Raw genomic sequence first — 16,248 nt, 5'->3', positions numbered from 1 at the left:
GATGGACCCAAGAACCACAGAGAACCAATTCCACTAACAGAACTGGGCCCTAACCAAAATACTGCTGATGTGTGCCCAGCTGGATTTCAGAATGGCTATAGGACAGAGCTGCTCTGTACCTTCCACCCATTTTTTTTAAAATTTTTTTAAGTTTATTTATTTTAATTAGAGGCTAATTGCTTTACAATATTGTGGTAGTTTTTGCTATACATTGACATGAATCAGCCACAGGTGTACATGTGTCCCCCTGTCCCGAACCCCCTCCCACCTCCCTCCCCACCTTCCACCCATTTTAAATAGGATAATTTAATTTAGTTACCTTATTCCTGTCTGACCACAGAATGTTGGGTGTATAAAGGTTAGATAATGAGTCTTTCGAGTTCATAGACCTCAAGAGGAGCAACTCCTGAACAGCTCTGTACTCAAGGAATTAGGCATGAAGAACCTTCACACATAAGTAATGAGATTCAGTGAAAAAGCTGGCTTAAAATTCAACATTCAAAAAACTCATGGCATCAGTTTTTAAGATCATGGTATCTAGTCCCATCACTTCATGCATGGCAAATAGAAGGGGGAAAAAATGGAAATAGTAACAGACTTTATTTTCTTGGGCTCCAAAATCACTGCAGATGGTGACTGCAGCCACGAAATTAAAGACGTTTGCTCCTAGGAAGAAAAGTTATGACAAACCTAGATAGCATATTAAAAAGCAGAGATCACTTTGCTGACAAAGGTTCATCTAGTCAAAGCTATGGTTTTTCCAGTAGTCATGTATGGATGTGAGAGTTGGACCATAAAGAAGGCTGAACACCAAAGAACTGATGCTTTTGAACTGTGGTGCTGGAGAAGAATCTTGAGAGGCCCTTGGACTGCAAGGAGATCCAACCAGTCAATCCTAAAGGAAATCAACCCTGTATTCATTGGAAGGACTGATGCTGAAGCTGAAGCTTCAGTACTTTGGTCACCTGAAGCAAAGAACTGACTCATTGGGAAAGACCCTGATGCTGGGAAAGATTGAAGGTGGGAGGAGAAGGGGATGACAGAGGATGAGATGGTGGGATGGCATCACTGACTCAATGGACATGAGTTTAAGCAAGCTCCCAGAGATGGTGAAGGATAGGGAAGCCTGCCATGCTGCAGTCCATGGGGTTGCAAAGAATTGGACATGAATGAGTGACTGAACAAGACAAGAATGAGACCCTGGACTTCTAGCCTTATCTTGAGGTCATAATAAGATTCCAGGGCTCTTAGGAATAGGGTGAGTATATTTTGTACGTGTCAGGGCATGGATTACTAGAGGCTAACGGGCAGACTCTGCTGTACTGTTATTTTGGTGGTCCCACCAAAAAACCACATCTTGTGCAACTCAAGCTCTTGTAAAGTTTTCTTCCCTATTAGCTTTAGACTCAACTAGTTGGATATATTAGTAAGCATGATACAAATAGAAGCTTGATAAGTCTCCATACTTTCTGAGTTGCCCTATAAAATGCCTGGTTATCTTGCTGGAGAGACAACTGGAAAGACTACATGGAGGCCCTGAGGATTATGGACAGAGCAAATCCTGTATCCAGTTGATTCCAGCCTCAAGTGACTATGGTCAAAAATCAGCAGGCGACCCACCCAGTCAAGTCCAGCTCACATAAGACAATGAACACATACTCGATCTTCTGTAAGAAATAGCTCTATATTCTTCAGATAGCAGTGAAAAAATGGGATTTCAGATGAAGGAACAAAAAGTAAAAGGGTAAGGTAAATTTATACTTTAATCTGCAAAGAGCAGGCAGGATGGTGAGAACATAGCACAAAGTATCCACGGAGACAAACACCAAAGATGAGTGTATAAGGAAAAGTTGCAGCTGGGTTATAAAGGGACATGTATGTCAAACAAAGTCTTTAGACTTCATATTGAGTATCAAGGCCTATTAAGAACTTTTAGGTAGAGAAATTTAATAAGATTTTTGTTGTGGACATGTAATTCCACAGCAGTGAGGAACGGTAACACTAACAGGAAAAATCTGGAGGCAGAGAAACCATTTAAGAGGACAGTGCACTCACAGTGTCCTCATTTAAGAGCACAGAGTAGAAATTGGCATGAACACAAAGAATAAATCCAAAAGACATTTCTAAGGGTAGATCAGACAGATCTTGGTAGCAATTAAGACAAGGTAAAGAGTGATAAGTGATAGTTTTCTAGATAGTGTTGCTGGAATAACAGTGATTCTGTGCATTAAAAAAGGAAGCATCTGAGGAGGAGACAGCTTTGTTGAAGTAAGTATCAAAATACATTTTGGTACATGTTGAAGTCAATGTGTCTTTTGGGCAAACAGAAAGAAGAGACTATTAGAAAACTGAAAATATACCTCTAATGCTGGTGAAAATGTTTGGAATTATTTTTTGAGTCATTAAATACTTATTAAGTGAAGCTACTGTAATAATAATCAGGGAGCAATGATTAATAAACTGACTGCATAAAAGAATCATCATGACCCAGCAATCCCACTGCTGGGCATACACACTGAGGAAACCAGAATTGAAACAGACATGTGTACACCAGTGTTCACTGCAGCACTGTTTACAATAGCCAGGACATGGAAGCCACCTAGATGTCCATTGGCAGACAAATGGATAAGAAAGCTGTGATACATACACAATGGAGTATTACTCAGCTATTAAGGAGAATGCATTTGAATCAGTTCTAATGAGGTGGATGAAACTGGAGCCGATTATACAGAGTGAAGTAAGAAAGAAAAACACCAATACAGTGTATTAACACATATATATGGAATTTAGAAAGATGGCAGTGATGACCCTATATGCGAGACAACAAAAGAGACACAGATGTAAAAAACAGACTTTTGGACTCTGTGGGAGAAGGTGAGGGTGGGATGATTTGAGACAATAGCATTGAAACATTTATATTATCATATGTGAAATAGATCTCCAGTTCATGATCGATGCATGAGATGAGGTGCTCAGGGCTGGTGCACTGGGATGACACTGAGGGATGGTATGGGGAGGGAGGTGGGAGGGGGTTCAGGATGGGGAACATATGTACACCCATGGCTGATTCATGTCAATGTATGGCAAAACCACTACAATATTGTAAAGTAATTAGCCTCCAATTAAAATAAATAAATTAATTTTAAATTAATTTTTAAAAAGAATCATCTGACATCTGTTATTTAACAGATCTGACATGGTACATAGTCACCAATAGTTATTTTTTTAAATTTTATTGGATTATCAGTTCAGTTCAGTTGCTCAGTCATGTCTGACTCTTTGCAATCCCATGGACTGCAGCATGCCAGGCCTCCCTGTCCACCACCAACTCCCAGAGTTTACTCAAACTCATGTTCATTGAGTCAGTGATGCCATCCAACCATCTCATCCTCTGTCGTCCCCTTCTCCTCCTGCCTTCAATCTTTCCCAGCATCAGGTTCTTTTCAAATGAGTCAGCTCTTCGCATTAGGTGGCCAAAGTTTTGGAGTTTCAGCTTCAACATCAGTCCTTCCAATGACTATTCAGGACTGATCTCCTTTACGATGGACTGGTTGGATCTCCTTGCAGTCCAAGTCTTCTCCAGCACCACAGTTCAAAAGCATCAATTATTTGGCGCTCAGCTTTTTTTATAGTTCAACTCCCACACACCACCGTTACGACAGAAAGTGAAGAAGAACTAAAGAGCCTCTTGATGAAAGTAAAAAAGGAGAGTGAAAAAGTTGGCTTAAAGCTCAACATTCAGAAAACTAAGATCATGGCATCTGGTCCCATCACTTCATGGCAAATAGATGGGGAAACAGTGGAAACAGTGGCTGAGTTTATTTTTCTGGGCTCCAAAATCACTGCAGATGGTGATTGCAGCCATGAAATTAAAAGACATTTACTCTTTGGAAGAAAGTTATGACCAACTTAGACAGCCTATTAAAAAGCAGAGACATTACTTTGTCAACAAAGGTCTGTCTAGTCAAGGCTATGGTTTTTCCAGTAGTCATGTATGGGTGTGAGAGTTAGATTATAAAGAAAGCTGAGCACTGAAGAACTGATGTTTTTAAACTGTGGTGTTGGAGAAGACTCTTGAGAGTCCCTTGGACTGTAAGGAGATCCAACCAGTCCATCCTAAGGGAGATCAGTCCTGGGTGTTAATTGGAAGGATTGATGGTTGAAGCTGAAACTCCAATAATTTGGCCACCTAATGCGAAGAGCTGACTCATTTCCAAAGACCCTGATGCTGAGAAAGATTAAGGGCAGGAAGAGAAGGGGACGACAGAGGATGAGATGGCTGGATGGCATCACCAACTCAACGGCCATGGGTTTGGGTGGACTCCGGGAGTTGGTGATGGACAGGGAGACCTGGCGTGCTGCGGTTCATGGGGTCGCAAAGAGTCAGACATGACTGAGTGACTGAACTGAAACTGAAACTGACTCATATCCACACATGACCACCGGAAGAACCATAGCCTTGTCTAGATGGACCTTTGTTGGCAAACTAATGTCTCTGCTTTTTAATATGCTGTCTAACTTGGTCATAACTTTCTTCCAAAGAGTAAGTATCTTTTAATTTCATGGCTGCAATCACCATCTGCAGTGATTTTGGAGCCCAGAAAAAAGTGTGCCACTGTTTCCACTGTTTCCCCATCTATTTGCCATGAAGTGATAGGACCGGATGCCATGGTCTTAGTTTTCTGAATGTTGAGTTTTAAGCCAACTTTTTCACTCTCCTCTTTCACTTTCATCAGCTCTAGCATCAGTCCTTCCAATGAGCAGTCAGGGTTGATTTCCTTTAGGATTAGTTGGTTTGATCTCCTTGCTGTCCAAGGGACTCTCAAGAGTCTTCTCCAACACCACAGAACAGGGACCAAAGCTGCCTGCTTTGGTCCTGCCAATATTATCTGGATGGTTAACTGAAGCAGTGTGGTCATGTTATGTCTCAAGTCCTGAGGTCCCTAGTCAATCCTTCTTACCACCTTTCACACAACCTGCTATGTTTCTTTGTTGGGTTATATCTGCCTTTTCAATTGCAAGGGGGAGGACTGTGAGGAAGGCAGCTGCTCTATCTTGACAGAACCACATTCTATTTTAAACTGTGACACAGTATCTATAATAATTTATTGCACACTTATTTTCTCTCATGCAAACGATTTGAAGGTAAAAAATGTTTCTTTTAGAGTCTTTGTAATTCTAGCATTAGCATATCACCTGGTGATCAGTCGATGTTTCTGAAATGGATGACTGAGAAAATGGATTTAACTGAGCACCTTTTGATAGATGAGAAAGAAGAATTAGTCTCTAAAGAGAAAATCAAGACTTGGACAAAGGAACTAGATACTAGATAAAATACATTATATATATGTAATTTGGAAAAGTACGCTTTTAGAAAGAAATTAACACAGAAAAATCAATCATCCTCTGTCTGATTCACTTTGCTTTACAGCAGAAACTGACACAGCAGTGTAAAGCAGCCTTACTCCAATAAAAAAATCAATCATACTTCTAACAATGCTAACAATGTGCATGTTGAAAATGAAATTCAAAAGGCACTATCATTTAGAAATACACCAAAGAAAATGAAACACTTATGTATAAATTTTGCAAAATGTGTACAGGATTGTATGCTGAAAAATATAAAGTGCTGATGAAGAAGAAATCTTAAATAAATGCAGAGACCTACTGCACTCATAGATTGTGGGTTCCAACATAAAGACAACAATTTTCCTCAAATTGAGTTCAGTTCAGTTCAGTTCAGTCACTTAGTTGTGTCCACCTCTTTGCGACCCTATGAATTGCAGCATGCCAGGCCTCCCTGTCCATCACCATCTCCTAGAGTTCACTCAACTCACGTCCATTGAGTCAGTGATGCCACCCAGCCATCTCAACCTCTGTTGTCCCCTTTTCCTCCTGCCCCCAATCCCTCCCAGCATCAGTCTTTTCCAATGAGTCAACTCTTCACCTGAGGTGGCCAAAGTACTGGAGTTTCAGCTTTAGCATCATTCCTTCCAAAGAAATCCCAGGGCTGATCTCCTTCAGAATGGACTGGTTGGATCTCCTTGCAGTCCAAGGGACTCTCAAGAGACTTCTCCAACACCATAGTTCAAAAGCATCAATTCTTTGCTTCTCAACTTTCCTTATTGTGCCTGACTTGGAGAATTTTGAGCATTACTTTACTAGCATGTGAGATAAGTGCAATTGTGCGGTAGTTTGAGCATTCTTTGGCATTGCCTTTCTTTGGGATTGGAATGAAAACTGACCTTTTCCAGTCCTGTGGCCACTGCTGAGTTTTCCAAATTTGCTGGCATATTGAGTGCAGCACTTTCACAACATCACCTTCCAGGATTTGAAATAGCTCAACTGGAATTCCATCACCCCCACTAGCTTTGTTCGTAGTGATGCTTTCTAAGGCCCATTTGACTTCACATTTCAGGATGTCTGGCTCTAGGTGAGTGATCACACCATCATGATTATCTTGGTCATGAAGATCTTTTTTGTACAGTTCTTCTGTGTATTCTTGCCATCTCTTCTTAATATCTTCTGCTTCTGTTAGGTCCAAACCATTTCTGTCCTTTATTGAGCCCATCTTTGCATGAAATGTTCCCTTGGTATCTCTAAGTTTCTTGACCAGATCTCTAGTCTTTCCCATTCTGTTGTTTTCCTCTATTTATTTGCATTGATCACTGAGGAAGGCTTTCTTATCTCTTCTTTCTATTCTTTGGAACTCTGCATTCAGATGCTTATATCTTTCCTTTTCTACTTTGCTTTTCGCTTCTCTTCTTTTCACAACTAATTAAGTTATATAGGTTTAATTCCATTCCTATCAATATTATTCCAGTTTTTTTTAAGACATACATAAGCTTATGCTAAAATCCATCTGGAGAGGAACAGGCCTTACAACAGCTAAAAGAATCTTGAAAAGTAAGGTATCTAGTCCTACTATATAGCTATAGCTACACTAAGCAAGACAGAGTGGTACTAGCCAAGGAACAGGTACATAGATCAAAGGTATATAATACTGAATCGAGAAATTGGTTGTTGTTGTTCAGTTCCTACGTCATGTCCAACTCTTTGTAACTCCATGGACTGCAGTACACAAGGCTCTTCTGTCCTCCATTATCTCTGGAAGTTTGCTTAAATTCATATCCATTGATCCAGTTATGCTATCTAACCATCTCATCCTCTGCTGCCCTCACAAATCCACCCAATTGATTTTGTATAAACGTGCAAAAGCAATTCCATGGAGGAAGCTAGACGTTTTCAACAAATGATGCTGGAGCAACTGGATATCTACTCAAAAATCTACACCTTGACCAAAATAAACTGTATACCATATGTAAATATTAATTCAAGATGGAGCAGAGATAAAAATGTAAAGCTATAAAACTAGTGGTTAAAACTCCAATAATTTTAAAAAGAAAAGTTTAAGTATATAGACTATGGAAAGAGTTCCTATATTTTGTATCAAAAGCACAATCCATAAAAGGAAAAAATAAAAACTTTTTCTCTGCAAAAAACCTGTTACGAGGATGAGAAGACAAACTACAGATTGACAGAAAATATTTGCAAGCCACATATCCAAAAGAGGATTACTACCTAGAATATATAAAGAGTTCTCAAAACTCAACGGTTAGAACACAAATAATTCAGTTATAAAATGGTCAAAAGACAGAAACAGATATTTCACTGATGAGCACAGAAATGACAAATCAGGACACAAAATCCCACCATTAGCCATTAGGGAGATGAAAATTAAAATCACAAGATATCAAGATATACTGATGGTTACAATGAAAAATAGTGACAATACCAAATGCTGCAAGCATGTGGATAAACCAGATCACTTGCATATTGCTGGTGGGAATGTAATAAAATGGTACAGCTACTCTGGAAAATAATATAGCAGTTTCTTATATGACAGGGCTTCCCTGATAGCTCAGTTGGTAAAGAATCTGCCAGCAATGCAGGAGACTCTGGGTCGGGAAGATCCTCTGGAGAAGGGACAGGCTACACACTCCAGTATTCTCAGGCTTCCCTTGTGGCTCAGCTGGTAAAGAATCCACCTGCAATGTGGGAGACCTGGGTTCAATCCCTGGTTTACAAAAATCCCCTGGAAAAAGGAAAGGCTATGCACTCCAGTATTCTGGCCTGGAGAATTCCACGGACTGTGCAGTCCATGGGGTCGCAAAGAGTTGGACATGACTGAGTGACTTTCAATTCTTATATAACTAAACATGCAACTCTCATATCACTCAAGTTCACTCTGGAGCATCTATTACAGATACATGAAAACTTATATTCACTTAAAATGTACATGGGTATTCACAGAAGATTTATTTTCAATAGCCAAAAATGGAAACAACAGAGATGTCCTTCAATGAGTGAATAAACACTGTGGTAATGTCCATACCATGTAACATTACTTAACAATAAACAAGAACAGACTACGTTGAACAACCTGGATGAATTTCAAAGGAATTTTGTTGACTGAAAAACCCAATTCCAAAAGGTGATATCCTCTATGATTCCATTTATAAAATATTATTGAATTACAAAAGGTAGATATGGAGAACAGATTAGTGTTTGCAAGGGATTTGGGACTGGGGTAGGGAAGTGAATATGGACAACAGAAGGGATCCTGGAGGTGATGATATTGTTCTGTATCTTGAATGTAGCATTATCAATATTCTGATTATGATTTTGTACTATAGTTTTGCAAACTGTCACTGCTGATGGAAACTGGCTAAAGGATTCATGGGACCTCCTTATACTATATCTTGCAAATGAATATGAATCTACAAAATACAATTTTAGTCAAAAAATAGAGTGACAAACAACTTAGTCTGTTACAATTCAGGGGGCATTAAATTGCTTACATGAGCACCAGCCAGATATGCATATGAAACTATTAAAAGAGTATAACTCAGAAGAGGCGTATTTAAAAATTGGGAGTCAAGAGGATAAGAAATTTTTTTTTTCTTTTAAAAAGTAAACTTAATCTTTAAATGGCAATGAAAGAAAAATAGAAGAAATTATTACGCATCTCTCCTTCACTCACTTTTTCATGTAAAAATAAACATTCGAGGAGGAGAAAATTGAGTAAAGAGCCAGGTACTACAGAACAAAGAATGATGTGGTTATTATTCTATCCAAAATGGCTACTTACAGATGGGAGTAGGAAAGTTCTTATTCATTTTGCTGAGAGTAATTTTAGGTGTTTGCATTATTTACATCATTTAATTGTACATATTTAGGTGTAATAGAGAAGGAAATGGCAACTCATTCCAGTATTCTTGCCTGGAGAATCCCGTGGATAGGGGAGCCTGGCAGGTCTGGCCAAGACCATCATTTAGGTGTAAATGCTGTACATGAAAACACTCGTTAAACAATTTCATTGATAAGTTAATAACACAGAGCGCTTATCAGAAAGACTAGAGCCTTGGAGTAGCAGCTAACATTTTCAAACTTGTGAAACTCTTTGTAAACAAATTATTTAAAAACTAATAGTGACAATTTTGTGGCCTGAGAGCTAACAATGTGTCAAAGTGTCAGTGATTCAACCAACAGCCCTGGGCTCCCTTCACATCAACAGCAAGTCATTCTACTTAAACTGCTGTTTAAAATGATTTTGAGTCCTGCTTTCCAAATGAGAAAAGGGAGTCAGATCAACAGTAGCTTCAAATCAATTGGAACACTCAAATTCCAGGGACAAAAGCATCTTTTCCTGCAGTTCATTGCTTCCTCTAGAATACCGCTTGACACATATCCAGACTTACAGGTGTTTGTCTTTTACTTTAACCTTCCATTAAAATGTAGACACATAGACATATGACAAATGTCATGGTTTCAAAATTTTGTGACCTTGATTCATTATTGCAACTACAAATTCAGAGACATTTTAGTGCAGTTTCTCAGAGCATTGGACCAACATGTATATTTATATACATCAAAGAATTGCAACTTCAGTGCTTTAGAAATTCAGGTTACTAATCTGAACACATCACTATTTTCCCATCAATAATAAATAATAGAATGAAATGTTAGACTATGAACATTCAACTCAATTCTAATCTCAGATAAGGGAGGACATAAATTGGTCTATCTTAAAGAATCACCTCTACACATGCATAAACAATCAGAAATGATGTTTTTTTTTTAAAGAAATGCAGATGTGAAATTAAATCAAATTATTATTAGTCAAGTAGGAATAGCCAGTACAAACAGTATTCTCTAACTATATTGTTGTTCAGTCACTCAGTCGTGTCCGACTCTTTCTGACCCCATGGACTGCAGCACACCAGGCTTCCCTGTCCTTAACCTTCTCCTGGAGTTTGCTCAAACCCATGTCTATTGAGTTGGTGATGCCATCCAACCATCTCATTCTCTGTTGCCCCCCTCTCCTCTTGCCCTCAATCTTTCCCAGCATCAGGGTCTGTTCCAATGGGTCGGCTCTTCGCCAACATAGTACGGCAATTAATTATCATTGTACCTACAAAAACTACTTCTATTAATAATTAAGTTGAAACATAAAAGGGTTGGATTCCCTTTTTTAAGGGAAAGAACAAAAGCTGACAAAGGAATAATGCATTTGTTCTTTTATTAATATAATTCATTTGACATTTTTCCCAAGCAGAACTTTATTTGCATTCACTTTTATTTTCCAATCTTAACTCTAACTTATATGTTGACGGTGTTTAAAAGATAAAATTATATTTAACCTTCATGTGGCTTTCACCCATTTTGACAACCTAACATACCTGCAGCCATGACTCTTCATAAAGGTAATTCTTTTAGGTTGATGGTGAATGGGAGACACAATCCTTATGCTAGAGGAATAATAGCTGCCAGTGAGAATTTCAGAAGTGAAAGTCATTTTTTGAATTGAAAAAGATACTAGATGATTCTGAGAGTTTCTCCAAATTGAGAATCAACTGCTTTAGATTTGGCTTTCTCTTAGTAAGTTGAAATAGGGACACAAAGGAATCGATTTAAACCCTCCTCCTATATGCTTATACCCTGCTATGCCATGTTCTTATAGTCTAATGACATCTGCAAGCATTCATGCAGGGTGTGATTCATAGTCCATGTGGGGCTAAATGCTTAAACTGAGATTTTTCACTGCTAATAAGATACACGGCTATTGTCTAAATGCATTATCATTAAGCAAAGTACATACGTCTCTTCCCAAAGCAGACAAAGATGTGTAGATGTGTGACCAGTTTCTTTGTGGAGTAAGGGCATGGGGAGACCCAAAATATTTTTGTATTGACTCAGCACTTTTATGGATTCCCAGGTGGCTCAGAGGTAAAAGAATCCACCTGCCAATGCTAGAGACCAGAAGATGTGGGTTCGATCCCTGGGTTGGGAAGATCCCCTGGAGAAGGAAATGACAACCCACTCCAGTATTCTTGCCTGGAGAATCCCATGGACAGAGAAGCCTGGTGGGCTATATTCCATGGGGTCACAAAGAGTCAGACACGACTGAACGCATAGGCACACACACATAGCACTTTTAGTTAACAAAATGATCTGGAACATAGTCTCTGTACTTCTAACAAGGCAAGGCTGCTTTCCTCCTTCTGTGCACACACATGTTACTTAAATCATCTTTGCAGATGTGTGTGAACCAGAGGTATCTGTGCACTATCTGTGAAGGGCAATAACAGAATGTTACAACCCATTTAGCAATAAACTATGCATCCTTTCTGCAAGTCTTTGCTTACATTTTATTTGCAACATTTCACCTCCTCTATAAATTTTATTTCATAGTGTTTAGTAATTTCTGGCAACATAAGTAGATACCCAGATGGTATCTCTTTTCTCCATAAGCCAGAAATAATGTCTCAATATAAATTCCAATCCCATCTTTTTATGATTTAGATTCTAAATGTTAGAAAGCAGCAACACACACAAATATTGAGACAATACCTTGAGGTTAAAGAGAGAGCCACAAAATCTAGGTATATAAGACAGCAACCTGTGATATCATTGATTGAACAGTAACAAGATGAAAAGCATACCTGATAACACAGGCATAAAGACCACTGTCCTGCAGTAACGTTGGTCGGAACCAAATGGAGTCTTCTTCCTTGCTCATTCTACTTCCATCAAAGGCTATTGGCTCTTCAAAGTCTCCGGGACCAGAGCTTTTGTACCACATCAAACTGAGTCCAGCACTTTGGGCTAGGGAGTAATTGGCTCTGATATAACCATAAAAGAGCGCACATTTGATGCGAACAGGCTCTCCCACCAAAACTTGGTATTTCTTGATATCGACAGACCAATCTGTGCATCCATCAGCTATAGTCAAAAAAGAGAAAGAGAAAAAAACATTAGAGAAAACAATGGAAGCAATTAGGTTGTTTATTCATTTATTCATTCAACAATATTTATTGAGCATCTCTATTGGACAAAATTTTTCCCTAGGCACAAATGGTGCAGTGATGGATAAAACTCCAAAGGGCACTGGAAAGTAATTTATCCTATTAACAAACAATATATTCATCACTTAGTTTGCTTCTGATGATACTTATTCTTACTTTAATCAGTGTGATGGCTACTGGCTTATGGCATTCCCACTCTAAATCCAAATGTTTGCCTGTTTTTTTGAAAATAGGTCCGGACCTGTGGAATATTTTCCTTTGCTAGTTGGAACGTATGTTTTCTTAGTAAAGGGTGCTGGAGAGAGACTGCAAAGGAAAGGGTTTTGCTCCCTGGCTCTAGCACACTTGCTTGGAAGACTCTTGCAGTGTGCATTGCAGCAGCTTGATAATCTTTTTAGCAGAGCCTCGGGTGAGACATCTTATGGACAGCTTTCCTCGATACCTTAGAGGGCAAGGCATCTGTCCAATTGCAGATGGCATACTTCCAACCAGTTCTACCAGGGTGTCATCTCAGTGACTTTAAGCCTTGCCTTTTCCCAGTGAGGTCTGGATTTCACTCTGGGAATGGAGGACGAGAGCTTCTCCTTGGAGGCTCTCTCTCAGCTAGGGGTGATGGCAACCATTCCTCTATTCTTTATGGTTATCTTTTGCTACGGACTGAATGCGTTCTCTTTAAACTCATATTTTGAGAAGCCTTAATCGAGAATGTAATGGTACATGGAGGAGGGGCCTTGGGGAAGTAATTAGCTTTATATGAAGTCATGAGGGCAGAACCCTTAGGAAGAGAGTGGTGCTCTTATAAGAAGAAACACCAGAGCTTGCGGTCTCTCTCCTCTTGCATTCTTATAGAGAAGATGTCACCTGAGCACACACCAAGAAGGTGGCCATTAGCAAGCAGGAAAGAGGGCCCTCGCCAGAAACCAAATCAGCCAGCACTTTAAATTTGAACTTCTCAGCCTCCAGAACTGTAACACATTTCTGTTGTGTAGGCCACCCAGTCTATGGTGTTTTGTTATGGCAGCCCGAGCAGACTAACACATCTTTCTTTCTTCCTAGCCAATCCTTCAGTACTCCAATAACCTGTTGCACTGAACAAATCTCTACACACACTCTCTGTATTCAAATTAGAGTATGATTTTTTTTTCTCTCTGGGCACACACTAATAAAGAGTAAGTCTTATACAGCCAAACAAGGCAGAAAGTAGTACAACAAAAGCGGGTCATGTTTAGTAGTGGTTTCACAGCCAGAGACAGAGGCAGATCATTACTTTGCCCTGATTTCTGGGAGTATCAGGCAGAGTAAAGTACAAACCATGGTAGGACATGGAGCTGATGGCATGGGGACTAATTGGGTTTTCTGGGTTTCCTTGTAGCACCATCTTTCAAATGATATCTTGGTACCATTTTTATCACTTCTCCCCCACCATTTCCCCACAACAGCAATAGGTCACCATAGGACAGGTCCATCACCATTATTATGATCACAGAGAAGTTGTGGATTCCAGCTTAGAGAGGGAAGTTGCCCCACATCTAGAAAGAGAATCAATTCACCATAGCTCACAGTATATAAATGCTGAGTAAAATGGCAAAAAACAAGAAAAGAGGACCTCTAACAGCAAGAGCATTTGAGTACTGCAAGCAGGGTTTAACTCACTTGAGATTAACAAAAGGGCGAGCTAAAGGATCTAAGGACAGGAAAAATAATGGAGAATTCAAGAGAGGGAAAATGATCAAAATGGAAAGGAAGATGTGTATTAGAGCAAAGGTGATACATTATGGAATTAGCCAAATTTCTTAAAGAATTATCTAATATCTGATGAGCACTTAACTACGTGCTGAGCTTACAAAGTTTCATTCATCTTTCATAAAAATATTCATTTAGGCTTTGAACTCATTGTTCCCTCTACACTTTTCACACCAACCAACTTGCATAGATTCCTCCTTACCTTCCTCCACATGTCACCTCCTCCAAGACTCCTTAACTGCCCTGCCAGCAAAACCACCTTCCTAGTCATCTGATCGATTGTTCTTTCATATTTTTTTCCATAGGACTTATTGTTCTCTGATGTCATGTACCCACTTTTTGCTTGCTTTGTCTTCACAGTAGAATGTAAGCCTCCTGAGGTCAAGGACTTGGTCCCTCTAATTCACTTCTTTAACCTCAGTGCCTAGAACTGTGCCTGCTAACCAGCTCAATACACACTGACTAGATGAAAGAGTGAATGAAAGAGTCAGTGAATGAATTCTTGAGTAAATAAACAAAATAATGTCAACATCAACAAACAGACTCAATACCAGCTAATACATGAAAGTTCTGGTATTCTCATCCAGCTCATCTGACCCTAGAATTCATTTCCTTTACCACCATAGTATTGTCTCCTAATAAAGGTAATTTAAATTTCACACCATTCTTTAGTTACTTTAATTACCAAATTTTGGTCTAAGATTCCTAATGAAACACTGCATTAAGGTACTATCTAGAGTAGATGTGCTGGAAGCTTCAGGGACATCAGCAATGTCCAAGTCATTACCATCATTCCTATCAATGACTGCTGCCTAGTGGGCTCACCACACTAAATAGGATGACAGAACTGTACACAGAGATGTCCACATTACATAATTACATGCAGTGCTTATCAACACAATTTCGTACATTTGTCCCATTGCATGAAATGCATCCTAGGTGGGATCTTTAAACAGTTAATTCTGGCAATAAGCATGAAATTATCTTGTTTTATCATGATATGAATTACAATATAATTCTAGAATTACATTCCTGTAACTGAGGCCATCTGTCATACAGGAGACAGCTGTCAGGGCAAAAGGCTGAAACACCTTTAATGTAGCAGTATAGACAGTGACATGAAATTACTCAGACTCTCCAAAGATTTGTAAGGTAAAGCAGAATGCCTGAAGCTAAAAGCAAAAAATATTTAGCTTAGAAACTTCTAAGAAGTTAGCAACAAATACAATTGAGAGAACAGAGAAGATTTGAGTTGGGGGACAGATAGAGATATTGATACATACTTTCAGAATCTGTTTACTAAGAATAATGTTGAAAGAAAACCATAAATACTACAGAAAATTGAGTTATTTAGTACTTTATCTATGGCAGAAAAAAGTTTCAAACAGCTTTGATTCACATGCCAAGGAAAAGGCAGAGGTGAAATGAAGAAATAACAGCCCCTTAGGTATCAGAGACACCTTATGTTCATTTTAATAGGGAAATAGCACATAGGTTCTATGGCTTAGGAAGTTTTACTACCATTAAACTATAAATATATGATGTTCAAAAGTAAACTATAAACTTAGTAACATGTTAGTACATTTGGGGGAAAGATGGCAAATGACATAAATGACAATTCAAGATATCTTGAAATATTTTGATAAACATTTAAATAAATGAACATATATATGTTTTTCAAAAATTAAAGCATTTTACTAAATGAAATCAGTGAGGACTGCTATTTTTTCCTTTGTTAACATGTCACCACATTTGCACACATTCTCACTCTGCATGTATCACAATTTTTTCCTAAATCATTTGAAAATAAAATAGAGACATAATGACATTTCACTGCTGAAATACTTCAGTATGCATCTCCTTTGAATAAAGACATTTTTTTCTTATATAGTCACAAAGAATTTTTTTTAAATCTCATCCTATGGGATGTCTCAAATCTTAAAGGAGTATGTGATAACTTAAAACCTAACTCTTGATGACAAGAATTGCTACTGATAGGTTCAGTATTTCCTTACTTCAGTACACAAGCTCTGTTGGCTTGGAAACAGTTATTCTAAGCCAACAATATTTTTATATTTCTAGACACTCTTAATTCCATTATGTAAGTTACCAGGTAACCTTTATTATTTTTAAATTT

General features: G+C 38.6%; 1 protein-coding gene across 1 annotated transcript in view; it reads right to left on the bottom strand.

Annotated features, from left to right (window-relative positions):
• Positions 1-14,439, bottom strand: part of IL1RAPL1 (interleukin 1 receptor accessory protein like 1) — a 694,793-nt gene extending 680,354 nt beyond the window's left edge. Inside the window, exons 1-2 of the mRNA XM_070291165.1 lie at positions 14,331-14,439; positions 12,006-12,285 (exon numbers count right to left, since the gene is read on the bottom strand). Of these exons, the coding sequence (XP_070147266.1) occupies positions 12,006-12,285; positions 14,331-14,439 (389 nt within the window). The remainder of the gene's footprint in view (positions 1-12,005; positions 12,286-14,330) is intronic.
• Positions 14,440-16,248: the final 1,809 nt, after the last annotated feature.

Source organism: Ovis canadensis, chromosome X, assembly GCF_042477335.2.
Source record: "Ovis canadensis isolate MfBH-ARS-UI-01 breed Bighorn chromosome X, ARS-UI_OviCan_v2, whole genome shotgun sequence".
Classification (NCBI taxonomy): domain Eukaryota; kingdom Metazoa; phylum Chordata; class Mammalia; order Artiodactyla; family Bovidae; genus Ovis; species Ovis canadensis.
Note: the sequence above shows the minus strand (reverse complement) of the source record. Positions and strands in the feature narration are given on the sequence as shown.